This window comes from Plectropomus leopardus, chromosome 18 (assembly GCF_026936395.1).
Source record: "Plectropomus leopardus strain MGB_pleo_1.0 chromosome 18, ASM2693639v1, whole genome shotgun sequence".
Lineage (NCBI taxonomy): Eukaryota > Metazoa > Chordata > Actinopteri > Perciformes > Serranidae > Plectropomus > Plectropomus leopardus.
This window is the reverse complement of record NC_142193.1, coordinates 17,604,991-17,628,408: the sequence shown is the minus strand read 5'-3', so window position 1 is coordinate 17,628,408 and position 23,418 is coordinate 17,604,991. Positions and strand designations below refer to the sequence as shown.

At 43.3% G+C, this 23,418-nt stretch overlaps 1 protein-coding gene across 12 annotated transcripts in view; it reads right to left on the bottom strand.

Moving 5' to 3' along the window:
• bahcc1a (BAH domain and coiled-coil containing 1a) overlaps positions 1-23,418 on the bottom strand; it is a 115,530-nt gene that overhangs the window by 7,588 nt on the left and 84,524 nt on the right. For 10 of the 12 annotated variants that reach the window (XM_088091094.1, XM_088091093.1, XM_088091086.1 and 7 more), the window contains 18 exons: positions 21,676-22,608; positions 19,228-19,397; positions 18,898-19,034; positions 18,571-18,684; positions 14,512-14,626; positions 13,967-14,201; positions 13,015-13,209; positions 11,312-11,485; positions 10,897-11,177; positions 9,568-9,648; positions 8,973-9,102; positions 8,758-8,872; positions 7,308-7,383; positions 4,368-4,476; positions 4,109-4,225; positions 3,855-4,004; positions 1,732-2,969; positions 1,327-1,563 (listed from right to left, as the gene is read on the bottom strand). In XM_088091094.1, coding sequence (XP_087947220.1) covers positions 1,327-1,563; positions 1,732-2,969; positions 3,855-4,004; positions 4,109-4,225; positions 4,368-4,476; positions 7,308-7,383; positions 8,758-8,872; positions 8,973-9,102; positions 9,568-9,648; positions 10,897-11,177; positions 11,312-11,485; positions 13,015-13,209; positions 13,967-14,201; positions 14,512-14,626; positions 18,571-18,684; positions 18,898-19,034; positions 19,228-19,397; positions 21,676-22,608 — 4,607 coding nt within the window. The remainder of the gene's footprint in view (positions 1-1,326; positions 1,564-1,731; positions 2,970-3,854; positions 4,005-4,108; positions 4,226-4,367; positions 4,477-7,307; positions 7,384-8,757; positions 8,873-8,972; positions 9,103-9,567; positions 9,649-10,896; positions 11,178-11,311; positions 11,486-13,014; positions 13,210-13,966; positions 14,202-14,511; positions 14,627-18,570; positions 18,685-18,897; positions 19,035-19,227; positions 19,398-21,675; positions 22,609-23,418) is intronic. The other 2 variants (XM_088091095.1, XM_088091092.1) reach the window with 2 other exon arrangements.

Below are 23,418 nucleotides of genomic sequence, written 5' to 3'. Positions count from 1 at the left end.
TTATTTTCCTAATTCCCACAAATAATTGAAAGGGTTGCAGTGTGTTATTGGCAATGTTTTGTAATGTTTTGTGTTTTTGTAATGTTTGGATTTAATTATGGATTTCAATTTGTGGCACTGAAGGAACTGATCGCTCCTATGCCCGTACTTCTGTATTAGTGTATTAAAATATATAAACTGATTGTTTTGAAATAAGTGATGGAGGTGAGTGGTGCCCTCGTGATGCCAAGATGCAAAGTAAACAGGAGTGTTGTGCAGTTCTGGGTTATGCCAAATTTGAGTGTATCTACATGGTGCCAGTGATGAGTTATTACGACTTATTTTTACACATATTATACTGTGAAATGTTTTTACTATGCAATGGATTTTTTTATGACAAACTATAGTATGACATTTTTTGGCAAACTATACTATTTCTTTTTTGGGACATTCTCAAATAATGCTTTTTTAGGACACTGACAATTTTTAAGACATACTATACCATTGACATTTTTTAAAAATACTATACTATGACATCCTTTCAACATGCTGTACTATGATAATTGTTATACCATGACTAATTTTAGACATGCTATACCATGACATTCACGACGTAGTATACTTTTGAAATTTTCGCATACTATCCTCTATTTTTTTACATACTATACACTATATCTGTTTTGAAATACGTCACTTTGACCATTTATTGACATATTATACTAAGACTTTTTTTAGACATTAAATACCATGAGACTTTTATGACATATACTTTTGAAATTTTCTCAACATACTTTACCATGACTTTGACATACTTATTGTATGACATTTTTTGACATACTTACAATATATAACTTTATTTGACATACTTAACTAGGACCATTTTTTGACATACTATTCTATGACTTTTTTTACATTATTTTACAAGTTATTTTTGAAGGAGACTTGCATTCTATACTTTTTAGATTTTTAGATTTGAGAATCCACTTCACCATAGCAATGAGCCCTTCATATAATGAAACAAATACTATACTGTGACATTTTTGACACACTTTGAATTATTTTGTCATGCTCTACTAAGACGTTTTTCAAATTACCATTTTTTTTCCAACATATTTTATGACATATTTTATGACATACTATACTGATATTTTTATGACAGTGTACTGTGACATACTTTACACTGACATTTTTAGGACACACTATACTGTTAAATTTTTATGACATACTATACTATGACTTTTTTAAAAAAAAAAAACATACTATACCATGACATTTTTAGGACATACTATACTATGACTTTTTTTTTTTTTTTAAATTCTATGGTATGCAAAATCTATCAAGGCTTACCTTGCCATCTCGATGCCTCTTGCCGAGCTTGGTCTCCTCAGGGTGGTAGAACCACTTGACTTTGACCACCATGCTGGAGGTCCAGGATTCCCAGAAGTTCTCAATTCGACCTACGTATGGGAGGTTAGGGCGCCCAGCTGAGAGGAACACAGCACAATCTCCCACTCTTACTGTGTCTCTGCCTCGCACGATGGCCTTATAAAAAAGCTTCCTGGCCTTGCCCTTTAGACCTCGCCGCTGTGGAAAACAGACATTTTGACCAATCTTGTTGGTTAATGATGATTGTTATCACCTATCTTGACCTTAAGTAATTTATTAGTTTTGGCTTACTGCACTAACATTGTGAAAGGCTATTCTTTGCTACATTGATGCAGTGGAAACAAGGAAAAAAAAAAAAATTCTCACCTGTGTTGGGTTTCCTGACCATCTCCACATTTGTCGACCTGCAAGGAACGCAGACATCTTGGGCCTTGGAATAAATGAGGTGTCATCTGGAAGCATCCTAGATTTCTTCACAAAATCCTTGGATGGTTTAGACGGGGAGCTAGTGCATTCTTTCCTCTTCAAAGACTTGCTGGAGACCTGGTCAGAAGGGCTTCCTTTGGCGTTGGAAACAGCCACAGCTTTGGCCACAAAGGAATGCTGGTGCGGCCTTGAAGATGTAGAGGGCTCAGAGGGCTGCAGGAGCCCCCGGTGGGAAGACAGACAACTCTGAAGCATCAGTGTAGAGCTGTCCTCATCCTCTGAGCTGTAGGAGGAATCATTGTCCGAGGAACACAGGCTGGAACTGGAGAGAGAGCCTGAAGAGGAGGAGCTTGAAGAACCTGAAGACGAGGAGGAGACAGAGAGGCGAGACAGGAAGCGGCCAGCCGTCCTGAGTCCACCTGAAGCTGCCACCAGTGCAGCCCTCCTCCTCTCCTCTTCATCATCTTCCATATCAGAGTAGGAGCTGTGACACTCTCTGTGCGAGCTGAAGCCCAGGTCACCGTATTCATTGAGACGCAGCGAATAAGAGGGCTTTCTTTGGGGTGCGGTTCCTTTCAGGAGAAGTTCTACCCTGGATGAACCGCCCTTTTTGTTGTCTTTTACCAGCAAGACAGGATGAGAGTAAGCCTCTGTCCTTGGAATACCACCCACACTGGAAGATCCATCTCGCAACAGCAGAGCTTTGCTGTTCTTTGTCTTGGGGGAAGTCACGCCTTCATGATCTAGCTTCACCAGGAACTCTTGTCCAGACTTCCTGCTCCTTGGCATAACAAGCTCATCTTGCCTACGCCTCTGGCCATACAGCCCACTTCTGGATCCCAGAGATAAACCCGGACTTGGCCCTGTAGACTGCGTGCAGAAGGAGGAATAGCCATTTGCAATGCTGCTGAAGGAGTCCACCTCAAAGGAGCTGCTGCTGAAAAGGCCTTTAGCTGGGGTGGAGGGTACTGGCTGGGTCCTAGGCAAGGGGAATGGGTCACCGTCTGTCCCTCTCAAGGCCTTCCTGGGTGCCCCATTGAGCTGAAATAGGTTGTCGGACGACCTCTTTCTGGAGTTGCCCAAGGAAGGCCAAGCCAGGAAAGGTGAAGGATTTTTATTAGCATTCTCTGCCTGCTGTTGCTGCTGCTTTTGTTTTTTTCCAGAACCCTTTGGTCTCCCTGAAAAGTTTTAGCAACATATTGCAAATGAGGAAACATGACTCGATCATATTTGCTCACGCTGAACACTAAACAGTTGTATAAAACAAACTCTTCAATCTACTGAAGTCCATTGTTATGTGGACATTGTGTCAAGATGTGTTTGCTCAACTGGGGGATTTTTTCCCATTTATATGCATAATGTCAACAAAATATCAGACGCATGTATCAATATAGTGTAAATGTCAAAAACAACACTACCTAATTTAATACAGCCACAAAAAACCCAGAGTTGATATATCGCTATGACAACAACAGAACAAAAACATTATAGAACATTATAGATGTCACAAATATCTTTTGAAGGCTAACATGCCGAGCAGCTTACAAACCCACAGAAATGTATTTTAATTCTAGTCAAGGACCCATGGTTTTAAGTTTTAGGTTTTACATAAAATGAAAAGACATTTTGAAATTTGATGTACAGGCTCGGTGGCAAGAGTCTGATGTCTGGGCCTTTGCCCATGGGGCTCAGTCGGGCTCAGCCCATATGGTATACAAGGACATACATTCACCACCTGCAGGGCAAGGAATCAGGGCCGGCTCTATTGTGTGCCAGGCAGGGGCATGGTCCCAGGAGTGCTGACCCTTGGCTTCAAATACTAGCTCTGAGGATGTGGAACGTCACCTCTCTGGTGGGGAAGGAGCTGGAACTGGTGCAGGAGGTGGAGCGATACCAACTAGATGTACGTAGTTGGGCTCACCTCCATGCACAGAGCTTGCTGTAGAACCAAACTTGTTCGGGGGGGGTATTTCTTTTGTTTTTGTCTAGTGTGACATGGTACCATACTTTACATCTTCTTGGTAATTTAAGGTGAAATTAAGCATTTGAGGGATAATTCTTACCCGGTCTTCTTTTGTGAACAGTTGTTTGGCTGTTTGTGAAAGTACTGAGTCTGTCAGAGGGTCTGTCACTGATAGGGGCCTGCTCCAGACTAGAACTTCTCTTGGCGGTTGTCTCGCTGGGTAACAGCAGGGCAGGAGATGGCTCCCCACCTAAAGGATAAGGGGAAGATGATTGTTAGCGTTTACTTACAGGTAGACAACACAGTGCAACATTACAGAGAAAATTCACAGTAACACAGAGAGAAGACACCCACAGTGAATCTGGTATCCTGGAGGCAGAAGGCGGATGTTTTGGAGAGAGATCTTCCCTCGGTCTCCATCATCAAACTCTACCATCACTCCCCCTTGTTTCCCTTCATCAGATGAACCACCTGCAAGAGACAAACAAGCAATTCATTGTTTAGGCAGAAAAATTAGCAAATGCTAAAAATAAAATCAACATGCAACTAAATATGTCCTTGAAGATACACAGGATACACAGGAAAACAGAGATAGAAGAAGTTAATGTCTCACCTCTGCGAACGTAGCCTGGGTATAAGCAGCGTGACCGTTCGCTCCAGTAAGCGCACACCCTGGTTCCTTCAGTGAGCACAGTCTCCGACTCTGGCCGTACATCCAGGACCTGAAGGCCAGACCAAAACATAATTAAGATTCATTACAGGCTGCACACAAACAGACATGCATGCATGCATACACACACACACACACACACACACACACACACACACACACACACACCGACAGTGTGAGAGCCATAGAGCATTGTGCATGGGCAGCCACTGTGCCACGTTTCCAAGCGGCACTTATCTCATGCCAATGTGCCAGTCAGGGCTGAAAAGAACGGAAGCCATGATGCAGTAAATCCTGACTTGCTGAGTAATACTAAAGAGGGCCTGAATAGAGGGCTTGTGATTGCAGGTTGCCAGATCCTCCCTCCAACAATGCAGGCAGCCCCAGCATCCGCCACTCACTGGGGGCTCTTTCAGGTTGCTTTCATTTACTGTTGCCATGGCGAGGGACCCTTTGACTGATGAGGTGTGGATGTGGGTTTGTCTGTGTGTGTGTATGTGTGTGTGTGTTTGCACGGGGGGAGGGAAAAGGAGAACGGTGAAAATCGGGGCATTGGTGTCAGAGTCAAAAAAATGGCTTTGGGACTAATTTAAAAGACAAGAAAGTGGAAGTGTGGCATAATTAGGATCAGCTGCTATCTGATGAGTGTTTAAATAAGACTAAAGTTGCCAGAAGTGCTTTGTGTAAAACTGCCGGGAGAATCGGTATGAGTGAGCTTAAATGGATAAAGAGGAGGTCAGAAATTAAATGGACTTTTGTATCTGTGTCACCCGATGTCAGACATAATTGACAACTTTCTACAGCCAATTTCCATTTTCACACTGACATTGCGTTCACTCTGACTGATTTTTGTTGGCGACGGGGAATCGATTTTGCCTAACCGATCACCAATATAACTGCCTGAGTCTAACATCATTTTAAGTCCACAGTGATGTTTAGCCATGCCAATAAACTGGTTTTGCCAGGGTTTTAAAAAAGGACTGAAGCGAAGTAAAACAAACTATTTTGGGCAATAATTGAGAAGACGTCAATTTAGAACAGCCTCTTCCATCCCTGAGACTCAGGCACGCGCATGTAGTGCTATTAGTGGACAAAACACAAAACACTATGCACTTTATGGATGCTTAAAGGGCCTTTTCATGTCTCTGCAACAATGCTCTTTATAGATTTTAATTTTGCTTTTATTTACTTGTACTGATTTGTTTTTTCTCGTCTTTTTGGGGAAACACAATGCCATTTTTATTTACGTATGGAAGTGCATAATAAATATGACTAATGACAAGGAAATCTGAATCTGAGTCTATCTCGTCTATAACAGTTGCCATTGTTGTTATCTTTTACTTTTTTATCTTTGATGTCTTTAATTTCAAAGTGGGCAGATTTCAAGGTCTGGACGCAGGCAGGGATTTGTACCTCAAGGAACAAACAAGAAAAAACTAATAGTGTGTTACAATACATACAATTTTGGTCTGTTTGAGTAGGTATAATTGAATTATATGCTCCTGTAATGTATTAATTTCAGTTAACTTTAAAAACGTTTCTCAAGAGATTAGAAAAAAACGCAGCATTTTAAATGTACTCACAAGATTTACTTAATATTTTATCCAGCTTTAATTAAAAAGTAATTCCTCACAGCTTTCAGTCAAAATGTGCCTGTCTTTTCAAAAAGAAGCAAATAGCTCAAATTCCAAACATGCTGCACTTCAGCAGAACAAACAGGAAATCCAGTCACACAGTCTATAATTTGTGCAGAGCCGTGATAATTCCCATATCACAATAAGATTTATATGATTTAGATGACATATGATCACAAAACTAGTTTAAATTAGGTCCAAGCACAGTGATCATGCCCTTTTGGCAGCTCTTCATTCCCTGTATTAGAATGACAACAGAAGCCATTAATCCAAGGCACAATCATGCCAGTAAACTCTGCTCCATTGTGTGCAACACAACCTCCTCTGTCCTGTTTGGCAATAGTGAAAACTTATGTCCACAGTTGGAGAAAATGTGGGTGTGACAGCTATGTTTCAAGTGACCCAGCATCTTCTCAGTGAAAAAACAAATCGGGGAAAAAAGGTCACCTGCTTCGGTACACTTAAAACTCCATTCAGGATGCAAAGCACACCAGGAAGCACGTTACCTAAATGCAAATGAACAGCAGCCAAGAATGTGCTGTGGTTTGTATAAATGTGTCTCATTACATGGATGACTTACGCAAACTCTACTTGTATCTTAACATGAGTGAGAATTACAAATCTAAATGATCTTGTGGTTTAGGTAAAAGATAAATCGTAACCATCCCAGGTGCAATTAAAAAACTTAAGGGGTGAGCAATTTTATTGTGAGGTATGGATATATGTCCTATAAAAGCTGGACGGCCGTACACTTGCGGATCATCCTTTTACGTTGCTAGCTTCTCTTCCAACGCTACATCACTGTATCTTTGTCAGTCTGAGCGTTTAAAGAAATCTGCTACTTTGTCAGCAGTAGGGATGTGACGTTCACGTCATCTTCCATTTAAACTCCAAAATGTGAATGGATTCAGGTGTTAGCGGGATTATCCCACCCACACACAGAGCTGGGTTTAACGGACAACCGCACTCACACACACACACACAAACACAAAGATCCTGTCTCCCATATGTTTATATGCATTTACGAGGTTTAGATGGCCTCAATGACCCCGAGAGACTGTCAAGGTAGGTTGAAAGAAAGAAAACGAAGGGACTGGCAGCACTACAGAGAGGCTGGAAGGCCACAGAGAATTGCAGAGGGTGAGAAGGATGTTTAAGAGAAATAGAAGTGTTGAGTGACCCAGACGACCAAACAAGTGATGGTTTTTCCTGTAACAAAGAGTGTGTCAGTGCAGCACGGTGAACTTACAGCTTCCTGCAGCAGCTGCTCCAATGAATAGATTCTTGGGCGGTTTCCTCTTTCACCGTAGATAACAATGCTGAAGCTAGAGAAAACAGCACCACAGAGAGAGAAGAAAAAGATATTTTCAGATGCTTGTATTATGCTTGCCTGGCTCCCATGTCATATGTTACACCCACTCTGCTGTTGTTAAAGCATCTTTTTGCTGCCTGAGCTGGAGGAGCCGTATTGATACTCAGAGCTTGGTATGGGACGATGTGGAGTTTGTAAGGTAAGGAAGAAAGACATAAAGAGATAAACCGAGGCAAAAACATGGGATACTGGTGATAACTTCTATTCCCCTCATGCTTAATTCCTCTTTTTGTGATCTTAGAGATGCCTACTTCAATAAACCTTGTAAGCATGATTTATTTTATGGTGTATTGATATCTGTAAGGATGTGTCAGCCTAAAGGTTAATTAAATTATTTGATTTCCTGCTACTTCTACATAAAAATGTCACTTTGTGGAGGGCTAGCACATACAGAATGAACTGTGACAAATAGGTGTAAACATGGGACTGAAGTAATCTGAGTCTGTTAATTGCATCATCCTTACTTCAATTTCAACATTAGCCCCCTTAATAAATGAAATAGCATGATTAAAGGAATACTTCACCCCCAAATCACCATTTTTATATCATTTAATCGCCTAGTGTTATTCTGCATCTTCCCCCTGAGCGAAGAATCCAGAAATGTAGAAAGTTCTTGATCAGTTGAAGCTATAGGGGTCCAGGTATACAAATCAAAAAATTTGTTTATAAACTCTTACGCAACACCTTCAGTTTAATCCAAGTCTCATTTATCCCGTCATGTGCTCAGTACTTCCCGATAAGTCCTTTGCGACTGGAATCTGAACAGAAATTGAAACTTATTTATGCTCTCTTCAAAGCCAAACTCCACTGACATAAACAGTAATTTTACCTCGAACACGGGAGGTGCTGGTTTATTGCTGCTTTGATCGGTAGTTTGTGTCACTGTGTAACTTTGCTGAATCTGAAATAACCCTTTAAAACACAGTCACAAATACACAAACTAATTTATGGATTTAGGCAGCGGTAGACCAGCAGCTCCTGTGAGGTAAAATTACTTTTTTTGTCAATGGAGTTCAGTTCTCAAGCAGAAAGGGCTGTTTTCTCAGGAAGTACTGAGCATGGATGAACAAGAATTCGATTGCACGAGTTGTATGAGAATATTTAAACTGATGTTTTAATAAAGTTTTGCTGCTGTTACGGCCATCTATCACTTCAATTCATCAGAAAAACAACTGCTTTTCTTTACAAATTTGTTGTAACACAGGATGAGAAAATTGATATACAAATGGTCATTTGGGGTTAAGTGTTTATTAAAGGTATCAACATAGCAAAGAGCATGTGGATTCTCACACAGACTCATCACTTGAACTACTGCAGGTGTGCTTACATGTCTGGGAGCTCCAGTGTGTGGACTCTGGCAGCATATAGAAGCTCATCCTCCTTGGAGATCAGCACCTTCAGCCCATCAGTTAATAGTTCTTTGGTTAGGACGCAATTGGGAACTGCAAAAGGAAGAAGTAAACATCAACCTTAATATTTCATTACGTCACCGAAACCTGCTGGTTGGAACATTGTTGCGAGATATGCGGTGTTGTCTTTAACCTTCGGGGCTTTTGTTGCTGTACGAGCGGCTGCTGTCCTCCTCTTCTTCTGAGAAGCTGCTGCCATCCATCTGAAAGCCCTCATCGGCCGCAAAGCTCTCCAGCAGCCGACTCACTGCTCGTCCCTTTGGCTGTAAAACATAACAGACGGGACGCACAGAAGAATAAATGGATGCAGGGATGAATAAAAAAATAAATGTGGCGACAGAAAGTGTGATAGAAGAAAGAAGAAATTGTTTAACATGCTACTCAAAGTAGCAATTAACCACAGGGGGCTTCACAGAGCCTGTACTATCTCCTTCCAGTAGCCATTTTTTCACTCTGTCACAGCAGAAGGTGTGAGCCACCCCCCCCTTCCCACATCTCCTCTTCCATCCTCTCCTCCCCTAAGATTACTCAGCAGGAGGTTGGGCTATGGGTAATGTGCTAAGTACTTTTAATAGTTCTACAGTAACTGTCCTCAGGGTGAGAAATCTAGGACAGTAAGACATCACCAGAATTGTTAATAGAATGTTTAAAGACATTTTTTGGTTATGCATGTGCCTGGGCCTGGTTTCCTGAGTGAGAATTTCATGCTTTTTGACGGAGTCTGGTACCTGTTGGTCCTTGCTCCTCCGTCCCCTGCTGCCCTCCTCGCTCTGTGAGGATGGCGCCCCAACTGACCAGCAGCTTCTCCTCTGTTGATGTGGACATGAAGGTAGAAGGGGTGAGTGTTGACAGGGTGACACATCTCCACAAACAATGATTATGGTCCCAGGCAGTTCAAGGGAAGCAGGAATGGGTGGACAAGTTTGTGCACATGAACGATCAAGGATAATTATTTATATTGCCTGAGTCCAGACCTTTAATCCATCTACGCCGTCGAGTGTGAGTTGACTGATTTGTCTGGCATTATGACGTTAAACAGCAGTTTCTCGGTTAAAATAAAAAATGAAAAGAGGGCACCACGAGAGGACTAATGCCGTTCTCAAGCGTGGTCAAGTAGTGTGTGGGAACCCTATACGAATTGTTTTCCCCAACATTCTATACTGTGACTTTTTTTCGGCACGTTATACTATCATTTTTTATCAACATAGGACCTTTACATACAACTATGACTTTTTTAACTGTTTTTCTTTCTTAACTGTTTTTTTAAAAAAATTCTGTACCATGATTTTTTTGTTTTCTATGTACTATTAATGACATTTTACATTTTTTGGAAACGCTATACTATGCTTTTTTTCAACAACCTTTTTTTTTTTCCAACCCGCTATCTATACAGATTGATAACAGAGATGCAGAGCAACTACAAAGACGCTCAAAATGACTACAAAGTATCACGAAATGTCTACAAAGAGATACATAAAGACTACAGAAACACAAAGCAACTACAAAAAGACTTGGTAGTGCCACAAAGAGACAAAAAATGACAACAAAGAGATACAAAATGACCAGTGATAAAAAAAAATGACCAGTGATAAAAAAAACACAAAGAAGCAAAGCAACTACAAAGACGCTCAAAATGACTACAAAGAGACTCAAATGACCACAAAGAGATTCAAAATGCCCCAGGAACTGATTTTCTCACAATCTGGTTATGCTCCACTTCAATCTTAAAACCCCAGCAAAACAGGAAGGTGGGCATGGTTACACATCAGCATGGACTTATGACGGTAGATTCAGGCAGATACGTTGGTGTCTAGTGATTGGTTAGGAAAAACTGAACCCTCCTCCCCATGGAAATCAGTTGGAGTGGACACATTGTCCAACTGAAGATGAAAACTGGGTGAAGCGAGGTGCAAGTTGACAATTCTGTCTGATATCAGGCAATAATTTATGTGCAGAATAGTTTGCATGATTCAAGACCTTTGAGGGTATGAATAATTAATTTGAGGGAACAAAGTTGAGCTATAACATTCATATTTATCTAAATACTTTCTGCTGACCTTATTAATTGCTCCCCTCAACATGGTGCTCTTGCGGGTCGCCCTCTTTAGCCTCTCGCTGGTGGTCGGAAAGGTGGCCAGTCCCATGCTCCTCCGGAAGCGGTTACCTCTGGTCCCAAGGTTGCCCCACCGAGGCTCCTTCGACCTGGGTCCACATGGCCTTCTAACCCCTTCGGGCCGGTGATCTTCATGGCGGTTTTTAACTGCAGTGGCCAGGCCCAGCCTACAGGGGGGCTTCCTCACTTTGACCTCACCATCTGCTCCAGGCAGACTTTGGGAGCCTGTACAGTTCAATTACAGAAACAGCTTTAGACCAAGCTAACAACCCAGGAGGAGAAACACAAAACAGATGCTTCCCATGAAGATGTGGGGCAGCTTTGTTGACTTATGAATCCGGTTCAAAGGACAGTCTTACCATAAAGTTCCTGTCTCTGTTTTTTGTTCCTGGCTTTCTGATTGGCCTCCAGTTTTACAACAGACGAGGGACTCGGACCTGTCACAGAGGAGCTGGAAGTGATGTCTCTGGGGAGTTGGGCTTTGTAGTCTTGACCCTCATCAGTATCATAACTGCCTTCCTCTTCTTCATCTTCTAATGGAGATGGAAACAATACAGCATAGAGATGCAACTATTAGGTGGATTTTATGAACTTACATGGCTTATCAATTCCATCTCTTTAAGTCATTACTGACTTAAGTTATTTAACTTCCCCTCATCATTTCACAGGCACTTCATTAGCATTTAAGTAAATAGTTTAACTGTTCATAGAAATGATGTATGAAGTGCTTTGCCTCTGTGGTATTTCCTGGTGTGAACCCACATGCTACACAGCTAATCTGTAAGGGAGAGTAGGAGTGACTTTGTGTGTGTATGTGTGTGTATTTGTCACTGCACTTTCTCAAGCAGCTCTTTGACCCAGTCTGTTAGTCTCCAGGGCTGTCAAAGCCTCTCACAGGCAAGTGTCTGCAGCTGTGGCTGCACATCTAGCCCAGACTGGCCAACGAGGCCTATCACCGAGGTGTTGAATGTCCCTGCACACCCCTGTCTGTTACAAGACATTTATCAACACCAATTAAGTCGCCTCGGATTGCTTTTAAAGTGATTTACAAATTCACAAAAGGCACGTTGGACTTAAGAGAATACCTGATTCAAAGTGACACAACAGCTACATCCACACTAATGTGTTTTTGTTTTATAACAAATAACTATTGATACATTTATGTCAAGCATCCACACTACTCTGTGATTTGGAACCTCTTAAACTGAGACCTTTGAAAATGCTGCTGACCCTATTTTATCTAGATTTATTTTATCTGGGTTATGTTTTGGCATAGATGGAAGACTTTTGAAAGCGAGATGCTGTCACCCGTGTTCACTAACTGATTGGGTCATTTCAGTCAAGAGTCAATCGAAAACATTAAAGCTACTACAGCGACTATATAACTTGTGAGAAGTCATTCTTCTTTTGTGGTTATTGATACTCATTTCCCTTTGCCATGGCTTCTTCCAGCTATGGATAATGCCCCTGCTCTAATATTTCACCATATTTGCTTTGGAATGACTTCCAGTCAATCCTCTGCCACCTTGACCACTGATGTGCTACTTTCAGTAACAATTGCATCTTTTCAGCAGTCCACGCAAAGAAATCCTGGTCTTACATTTTGCCATCTATGTGATGTTCTGTAACAAAGGAACCAACTGCAGAGAAGACACAGGCATGTGCATGCCCTGCATACCTTACCTTTTTTTTTTGCATTTATAGAGTTAATATGTATGGAGATTATTTATGAAATAGTGCCGAAATTCTTGTGTGTTTGGGGATCATTTTTGTTTTAAAATAAAAACGTGTTATTGTGAATGTGGCCCATGTAGGGGGTTGTTTCTTTATTTTTAACTTGAAACAGGTTGAATGTTTATAGAGTTGCTCCATCAAAACAGTTAAAACTTTCATTGCCAGCCAGCCAGTTAGAAGTTGTTTCAGAAAGAGTAAGGTCCAGAATTCACATCCAGCTTTTTTTTTTTTTTTTTTTTTGCTGTGAGAGGACAGTTAACCAATGAGCCATGTTGTGTTGCTGTGATCGGTTTCTTTACCCGTCACTGCACATGTCTCAGTGTCTCACCTTGATCAGAGGAGTCACTCTCTGCAGGGGAGCTTTCTCCGTCCTCCATTGCCTCCGGTCTCTGTCCACGGAGAACCCTTGCTCTGGGTTGACTCAGACGGGAGGAACCCTGCGTCAGGGTGGTGGATACCTTTTTACGTCCACGACGCACCAGTCCGGTCCAGTTCTCTTGGGGGCCACTGTCCACACTGGCTCCTGGAAAGTTTATAAAACCAATCACAAATCTAGGTTACGAATGGGACTTCAGGGATTCAACAGCGTGAAAGTGAAAACAGCACTGTGCTTATTCAGGGTTCCTGCAGCTTAAGGCAAGATAGATTTGAGACTTTTTAAGACCTTTTTTTACTGCCACTTGGAATCAAATTAGGACCAATTTTCTAAAAACCAAATTTGAAGAGGGACAATTTTATTTTGCACAAATGTTTATTGTATCATAAACATGACTTTTTTGTCCTGTGAAAACTTTATTTCAGATTAAATGTTTAAAAAAAACCTTTTAGAATGAAACACATGGAAGACAATGAACACATTTCATTTTTATAAAAGTATGTATTTGGATTACCAACAGAAGTGGGAAATATCTGGCATTTCTGGAAAGTTTTCTTGGTGATTTTGTGTTTTTTTACTGTGAACATTGAAATTCCACTGCTTGGATTCCCACAAGTTTAAGAAAATGAATTTATTAAATCAATTAACAAAAGAAAAGATGTTACCAAATATTTTACGATTTCAATATGTAATGTCAGAAAAATGAGTATTCATAAAATCCTACTTCCCATGTCTGAGCATTTTGGAGATTTTTGAAAGACTAATTTAAGTCAATTTCATACCAGCTAAGGCCTTATTTTTAGATTAATGAATCCAATGCCTTTTAAGATTTTTTAAGAATTTGCGGGAACACTGTTATTAAAACAAAACAGTAGAAGGCAAAAGACTGTAGACCAGTGTCTACCTGTGTCACTTTGTCCCCCAGACTCTCGCCTGGACTCTGCTTTGCTCGTGCCCTGGCCTCTGTGTCCATGCTTGGGGTTGGAGTTGCAGGGCGAAACCTCCTTGTCCCTGGAGCCCGTCCCTGAGAGAATCTTTTTACCCTGGGCTTTCTGTTTGAGCTGAGTCACATCATCGGCCAGCTTGGAGCCGGCTATGCTGTGAAGGCTGCTTTTTCTGCAGCCCTGTGCTTTTATCTGCTGCAACAGAGAGAGATGAGAGAGGGAGAGAGCCAGTTACACTCTTGGTCACAGCAGCCACGGAAAAGCATCAGAACGTCAGAGGGAGAGGGCTCTCGTTTGCTCGCACACAGAGAAGAAAAAGGAAGACGAGAAGCCCCAATGATAAAGATATTAATATGGAGAGCAGAGGATTTGACTCCTGAGGGTAGCACCTAATTAGAAATAGTGTGCAACAAAGGAATATATCAAACGCAAAGAAACAAAGAGTGGCCTCTTTCATTTCTAGTTGCACAGAGGACAAAAGGGACGAGGACAAGGGGACCCTGACCTGTGTGCTGCTGAGTCGCTCAAAGCCTCGACTGGACAGCCTCTTCTTCCTTCTCTGGCTGTCTCCGCCCCCTCCTAGGTCCTCAGGCGACAGTGCAAGCCCCGCCCCCATCGACCTGCCAGTCAAAACAAGGGAGAGGCATTCATTAGAGAAGAATGGCGGTGGTTTGAAAGAAAAAGAGGGGGTAGGACATCACAGGGGAAAACAGAGTTGAGTCACCTCACTGTGGGATCTAATAAGTCTCCTTTCTGTGTCTGATGAGGAGAATGACAAAAAAGGACATGGAGAGCCCAGTGTCTGAACCACATACTTGAAAAAAATTGGGATCTAACAAGGAACCTGGGATTGTTTGAGGGCAGTGTGGCATAAGAAGCCTTAACACTTTATCTAGGGAGTGTCTGCAGCCTGTGAAGCGCTGCGTAGCTTTGAAAGATACACTGAATGGTTGGAAGGCATTGCATTTGTATGCGGCTCTATTGTTCTGAGCGAATATCATAGCTCTCCAGTTGCATTTTCATATCACTGTGGCACACTCTTTCCCCTACACTGAGCAGCATCACAGGCCAACCACTCCAAATGCCCTTGAATTTCCCTCTGGAAGCCTGCCCGTAGACCACACCGACGTGAGCCAGGCCATGCTCAAACAAAAGATTAACTTCCCCTCTCCTCATGTGCATGCAGCCTCGGAAATCGGTCACATTCACAGCAGAGTTGAAATGTGAAGTAGATAAATAAAGCACATTTCGTGTTAGTTCTTTGTCTGTGTATTGTAGTGTTCTGTAACTACACATTGGGCCTCGTGGAAAAAAACAATCTCTAATTTTTGTTCTATTTTGTTAGTGCTCATTGATTTTCGGGATTCATCAATGTTTTCTTACTTTTGCTCCCCTCTTAGGGTAAAAGAAAATTTTACGAGTGGTCAAGGGCTCTCTCACCAAGATAAGAGAAAAATTTGTTTTTACAGTTTACAAATTGTTTCCAAGTGCAAGGAAAAATAAATTGTTGTTTGAGGAAATGCATGAATATCATAAAATCAAACTAACTAATCAAACTAACTATCTAGGTAACAGATGAATTATGATCAAGTTGGATTCAGCATTGATCACTCCTAGTTAGAGCAGATTTGGATGATTAGGAACATTTGATGCATCTGGAGGTGACTTCTCTTATATTGTTGCTTTCTAGAAAATTAAGAGAAAATGTAAGAGAAATTTCAGAGAATGTTGCTGCATTGTTCATTGTTTGCAATCAAATGTGTGTGTGTGTGTGTGTGTGTGTGTGTGTGTGTGTGTGTGTGTGTGTGTGTGTGTGTGTGAGTGCATGCACGTGTGTGTGTCAGTGTGCATCTGTGACAGAACGGAGGCCATTGTCGGCCAGTGGGACTGTCGGCCCGCTGACTGACAAGAGAGTGACAGAGGTGGCAGGGAAGTGTGAGTTGTCCCTGTGAGGCAGATCCCGCCATGCCGCGCCTTCCTCTGCTGACAAACACAATATGACAGAGTCCCTCCCCTCAGCGGGGGGGCTGGTGGAGCTGAGCGTACAGTGACTAATTAAACAGAATTGATTAGCAGGGTTTGCTGGCTAGCAGTAGCTCTCTCCAGCCTTCTCTCCAATCAAAGCAGCACCACAAAGGACCGAGGCGCTCTACGCACAGGAAAAACCAAGGCACGCACAAAAACAAACAATGCCTGCATGAACGCTCATAAGCACACAGCTGCAGCCATACCTAATTGCACAGATGCATAGAATGTGAAGGCAGGGAGGCTTAAGTGTATCACTCACTGAAACACCACCACACACACTCCCTGTGGTTCAAGCGAAATAAGGAGGGAGATGCTAAAAGGCTGGGCTGTTACCCACTGACCCACTGCCCTCCATCATAGCACCCAAGCGTCAGCATCTTGTAGAGGCATGAGTGGCAGGTGCAGTGCATGCTTTTACATAACCCTGCCATGTAACGCAACATGAGGCTAATCAGTCCCCAGCCAGCCTTTTCCTTGTTCAGATATGTCATGTCATTCTCTACTGCATTGTACACACACATCCACAGAGACAAAAGCGCCCTGGCTGCCTTGAAGTACTTGTACGACTAAAACTGTGTGTACGTGCAGAGGGAGAAATGTGCATACACATTCTTATCCTCAGATTTATAAAGTGTGCACCATAGATTCTGTTTAATAAATCTCAAACATCGTGCCACTGGGTGCATGGGCAAGAGCCTCATTTCCACACCCACAGTTTACCATAACTGGCTGTAGAAACGCCCTTAAAGATCCCTTTGCATATTGACACATGTCCCCCTCCACCATTCGTTAAACCTGTCAGTGCGAAATCCAGTAAAGAAAGTGCAATTTCACTGACTGTGTTGCTGCAGCAATTGTCATTATGCATGGCTGCGGATATTTGTAGCGTCCATACCACCCATTCATCACATTTCCGCAAATCATTGTCCCGGTGAAATCTCGATTGTCAGTATAATAAAATATCAGACAGACTATCAATGATTCATTCATTGTGGAAACTGACTTTTAAAAAAGGCTCCACGTGATAAAATTAAACAATCACTAAAAGGGAAGTTAAAAATAATGCTGAAATGTATCACATCATGTCACTCATCAATAATTTTAGATTATCTTTCGAAATGTGCCTTTGATTGACATTTTACAGAAAATAGTGTAAGCTGCAAAATAAATAACAAAATAAAACGGTTTAAGACAGTGTTTTCCATCTCTTAACGTACATATATAATCTCTTTCTTATTATATTACCTGTAGCTATCTCGGCTAAAACTCTGAACGCCTGCCCTGAAAAATGCACGAGGTGCGCACATTCTCACAGCACATTCCTCTTTTACAAAGTACCAGTTTATGTTTATGTTTGGGCAAAGGCATAACCACAGTTTTTGTGCGTACACATCATTCATGCATCTGGCCCCTGAGCTGTGGCTCAACTCGCAACCACCCCCGTGTCGGCCCCCCACCCTCCCTCTTTTGCACTTTGCTGCAGGGCCACAGCCCACTACGCTTTCATTTGGGTGTCATTGTCACCCAGCATCAGCGTCCCCACTCTGATCAGTGCTGGCCTGGCAAGGGGGCAGGGGTACATGGGTGGAAGGAGAGTGGAGGTGACATTGCAGAGGGGCCGCAACACTGTGGACCGTTGCCCAGAAACCATAGTGAGAAAAGGTGGGCGAAGAGAAGATGAAGAGAGGGGGAAACGCTGCGAGGTGACATTTAGTACTCTAAGCCTTTCCAAATCCTGATGACAAGGCTAATTGACGCCAGACAGGAAACCTTTCACCCCGAGACCCTTTTGGTTTATCACTTCCGCACCTCCATCAAACAGCACTGGCACCGCTGTTTTGACAAGAGCATAAAGTAGGTTCTGTGTCTCTTGAATATCTTCCAATCGGCATCCTCTGTTATCTATCCAACTCTTTAATTTTATTCGGCTGCTTTGCTCACTGTCTTCCACTAATTATTATTTTTTTCCTTATACAAACGCTGACGTTGTGTGAGAGCTCTAAATGTCAGCTTATCTCTGAGTGCCTCGACTGTCTGACCATCATATTATCCTTTGGACCCCCGGCGACCCCATGAGGCTGTAATGGCAGTGGTGTGTCACATTCCTGCTGCTGGGACAGATTACAGGAGAATTCACAGTAGTCTAATTACATCCTCTGCCTGTCATCCCCCGCCTCCCACCTCAGCCAGCAGCCAGCTCCCCCCCAAAACCTCGACATGCACTACAGTAATGCCACTGAGGTTTAAGATTAGCTGGGTTGAAGCCTAATGAGATGGTGAGCGGTTTTCTAGGTATATCAAAATATTGTGCACCAGCAGACATACACACAACTTTATTAGCATACTGCTGTTATACAATTAACGCCGGTGTTGATTAGATTAGAAAATGGACTTCCTTGAATGGTTCAGCTGTGTGTTCTCCCGTTTCCTGTTTATGCCAATGAAAGGCAGTCCCTGAGTGGCAGTGATACAGAGGGACTTATCAGGCAGGATTGGACTACAGCCAGCCAGCGTAGATGGGCTGAGTGATACTCACTTGACTTTTCTTTGGCCCTCCGATGAGGACACTGGACCTGTGGTGAGGGTGGGTTTCCGCTTCCTCGGCCGCCCCGGCCCTCTTCGCGCTGGGCTTCGAGGTGTTTCCTCCTTCCTGCTTGCACACGCAGATGTAAACAGACAAGAAGAGGGAGAGGAAGTCTGAGATACTACACATATTTAAACTCAAACGTTTGTAGCAGCAAAGCAATACAGACAGGACTCTGAAAACTAGAAGCAATTGAGTTTGTTTTTTATTACTTTGGAAACGTCTGAATGCAGAGGGTAGAGAGAAGCTTAAGGGAAAGGAGGACAGGGTCACACTCACTGATGATCGTGCTTCCTCTGCAGTTTGGCCAGCTCTTTTTGCTTCTCTTTGTATCGACGCTGTAGCTCAGCCAACTTCACACGCATTGCAAGCTCAGGACCGTCCATTGTTTCCATGCTACCTTTGGCTGGGCACACCTGTGGTACACATCATCAGTGGTTATTTTTAACATTAAAAACATCCTTAAATTGAAGAAAAACACATTCTTCCCTTGGTTATCTACTCATTTATGTAAATGAAAGACACTGAAACCCTTTATTGTAGTCATTTATTATACCATTTATTATTTATTAGGAACTTAATGTTTTGAGGAATTAGTTGAAGTCTTACTGGTTCATTGCGAGGTGTCCAGCTGCATTTCCTGCGTAAATTAAGGATCCTGCGGGCTGGGAAGGGTCGCCCTGAACCCGTGCTGCTGCCTTCTTGGGAGCCTATCTCCAGTGCACGTGCTGTGGCCAGGGTAGCAAGACTCTGGAGGTCAAACATTAGCAGCTCCTCTTCTGTTACAGGAACAAAAGTATTGTTTGGTTCATATTGTGTCCATGCATGCTTGATTTAGAGACAATACAACTGTATTGCGCTTACTTCCTTAAAACGATAGTCCAGGTCTATTGAAAAGGGGTTATTTGAGGTACTTGGTATCCATAGTCGGTGTAATACCTACAGTAGGTGGCTGTAATCATGCCCCCAGTTTGGAGAAAAAGGCAGGCGATCCGACACAGAAACTCAGCGATGTACTGCTATGGATGGGAGCAGCAATTAAGCATAATTTAGCCACCTAAAAAAATCAGTACAACAAAAATATTTTCACCCTTTACCTTGCCGCACACAAACCTTCCCAATGCAGGAGCTGGTAACAGCTTCAGTTACCTTCAGTTACCCATCTATGCACTATCGGCTCAGTAAAACAGTAAAGTAAGATCTCTAACAGCTGCCTCGATCAAATCATTTGTTTGTGTCATTGTGTTATTTAAGCATTCAAATGTTAGTTCGGATTTACCGAAGTCACAAAATAACTGACCGAGGCAGCTGTAGACCAGAAGCTCCTGTGTTCAGTGATGTTAAATTACTGTTTCTCTCAATGGAATCTGGCTTTCAAGAGAGCCATTAAACAGCTTTAGCTCCCAAATAGAAATCATAGTCTGATGGCGAGGTAAAGCCGTGAAAATATTCCTAATAAAGCATACACGTTAACTGGTATTATTTTTTTCAGGTGGCTGAAATACGTTTTGTTGCTGCCCTCCTCCACAGCAGTACACTGCTTAGCTTCCATGTCGGTACTCCAGCCTGCTTCTCCACACTGGGGGTGTGCCCACCGACGTCAACTGTATACAATACAATGACACACAATCTATGGATGAATACCTCATACAGCTTCAAAAGACACAAACTATCCCCTTCAAATTCCTCAAAAAAACTCACCAACAGAGGTTTTGTGCATGTGACCGTTACAAGCGCACATTCAGCATCAACACTTGCACACGTGGCTTATTATTTCAGCAGTAATCTTGTGATATAGTGAATAAATAATCAAGAAGAAAAAAAACTGAGGAATATTTGGCACATAAAGGCAGTATGAGGAAGAGGCAGCGTATCGTTTCAGAGGTCATATCAATGTGGACTCACCAGATGCTGCTATGTCAGTGGCCATCTGGGCCAAGCTCCTACTACTGTATATAGCTCTATCTGCCTGTGGCACTGACTGGACTATCTGCCATCAATGGACTGAGCTAAATATCTGAATATCACCAGCTGCAGTCTAGTCACACAAGAAGATACATAAAAACTTGTTTACAAAATAATACTGCCTTACATCTTTACGTATATAAACACAAAAACCACTGATTCTTCCCACTTGTTTTATTTCTTGTTTTGGTAAAGACTATTGTTGTGACTCGACATGTGCCACTTCCTTGAGCTGTCAACAGTATCGCATCACAAAGACAACATCACTGACTCTGGAATCAGTTGATGATACCCTTTTTATAGAACCCTCTTTTGGGAGCAGTTAAATGCATTAGGATGCTGTGGTAAACACAAAACATCCTTTTGCATGAATAAAAAAAAAACATGGCGCTTTGAAAAACAAGGAAGCTTTTAAAGGCACTTTAAAACAATGGGGTCTAATTAGCCAGGCAATGCTCCAGGGTGCTGAAAACATCGACTGTTTTTGTGATTACACACTAACTTTCAGTAACGTGTTGTGTGTGGGAGAGAGAGGGAAGCCAATTGGTGCGTCTCGTTTTTTTTTTCTCCCGTTTTGTTTAAGAGTGTGTATTGGCGTGTGTGTGTTTGTGCGCACGTGTGGATCAAACAGCGGCGGGATGGAAAGACAGAGAGACAGCTCCCTAAGGAAAGCTGGAAGGGAAAGAGAGGGAGCGAGAAAGGGAGGTGTGCACCCCTCACTAGTAGTTCAGCCCTGTCCTCCTGCTTCTTCTCCCTCTCCTGAGGCCTCTGCATCATTAGAACAGCCTTTTAGAAAATAAAAGTGCCTTTAACACACCAAAGAAGAGAAACGGCAAGCAGGCTTGCAGACAACTTCTCTGGGGACATGTTAGAATCCACCAGAGGCTCTTGAGACCAGCAGAAAGAGAGGAGTATCTGGGAGGGAACACAGAGCGACGGAGGCTAGGCCTGAGGGGGGAGTGGGAGTTTGTCTCAGTGGACACAGAGGAGAAGGAGGGTAAACTACAAGAGAGAAGTGCATTTTTCTGATATGAATGTGTTTCTGTGCACGTGTTAATGTGTATGAGTAATGGAGGACCCACTGTCCCTCACCCTGGCTTTTCCCACAGGTGCGCTTTTGCTGCTGCAGCTCCAGATCTGCCAGCTCACTCAGAAGCTCCATACCCTGGTGCGGGTTAGGTTGAGAGGGTGCAGCTGATGGGGTGCTAAGAGGGAACAAGGGAAATGGAGGTACGTCTGTGCAGAAGGCAGCGGCAATCAGCAGCTCCAGACTCCAGTAGCAGGGCACAAGAGGTTTGTGGGGCACGGCAACAGTTGCCTGGCTCGGGCTAGGGGTGGGAGCTGAGGCGGGGGAAAGACATGCAAAATCCACTGAGGCGTCATCAGGGGCCGCCTCGCTGTCTTTTGCACCCTCAAAGGCAGAGGACTGAGGCTGAGGAGCTGCAGGGGAGGCAGGGTCGAGCTCGATGATGGTGGCCAGCTCTGGCTCCTGCTCTCCAGACATGTTGCCCTTTTGAGCATGCTCCACCTGGCTCTCCTCACCCACCGCCTCATCATCTTCTTCCTCTTCCAAGGTGATGACAGTTTCTGGCCTTTCAGGCTCCTCTGCTGAAAGGGGGACTGGACAGGAAGCAGCCTCGCACACTGGGCTCTTAGCAGGGGGGCACACCAGCACCTCTTCCTCAGCGGGCCCCTGCTCCTCCACCTCCCTCTCTCCAGGCACATAGTTGGCTGCTGTCACGGCCGCTACCTCCACATCCTCCCGCTGTTCCAGAATGCTCTCAACCACACTTTCTTCCTCTTCTTGTGCCACTTCCTCTGGTGGGAGTGGCTCTGAGAGGGACCTGACCACCGCTTGGCAGTCTAGCTCCTCCCCCAGGCCTGAGAGCGACTGGGGAGCATGCTCAGCAGGCTCCGCTTGGACTGCTTCCAGGTCGGCTGGCTCAGCCAGTCGAACATCCTGGGGGGAGGGCCCGCCCCTGTAGCCCATGGCAATAGAAGGGTAGGTGTAGCCAGGAGGCAAGTCTACAGAGATTGAGAAATATAGATAACAAAACCATCAATTGTCAATATTGGCTAAAGAATTCTGATAAAACTCACAAAAATGTCTCATAATTATACTATACACTACACTGATATTTTGGCTGAAATACACCAGAAAGCACCATTTTATGCTAATCTTCCTCAGGCCCACTCTAAACTTAATTCCCTCGCTACCTTTGAGGTCACAAGTGATGAAAACCGGGAATAGGAAACGCTCTCTGCCTTGATCTCCCAGCAGCAGGAGCGGCAGAGGACCACATGCAACCTTGTGTGAGTGTGTTATTTGAAGTGAGCCAGGCTTTGGTTTATCAGAGCACCTGACACAATTCCTCTGGCGTGCGGCGGCCGTTAGCCAGACATTAATGATGATGAAGAGAGTGCGGGGCCTGTGGGGGTGGAGGAGCGGCAAGGGCCGCTATTGAGGTGTTTCTCAGTCATTACCGAGGTAACGGTAGTGGAAAGCCCCAGCTCAGCCGGCAGCCATTTTCTGCAGCTTTGAGCCGTTCAGTCAATCAGGGGCTTGCCAACACAGCCACCCACACATATTACCACAACACCAGCAGACAAAAAGGATCATTTACAACAGTGGCGATTCCAATTACCACCTGATCTAATTTTCAAGTTGATCCTATATCCTAGAACTCACTGTCCTTCTTGTCATACTATTTGAATTATTTGGCTTTACATATATAATAGGGGTAGGCAACATCCATTATACTCCATTTGTTTTGCCCCTTGTTTTATTTAAGTAGAAGAAATAGGATACGTCACACACACTACACCGCTGTAACA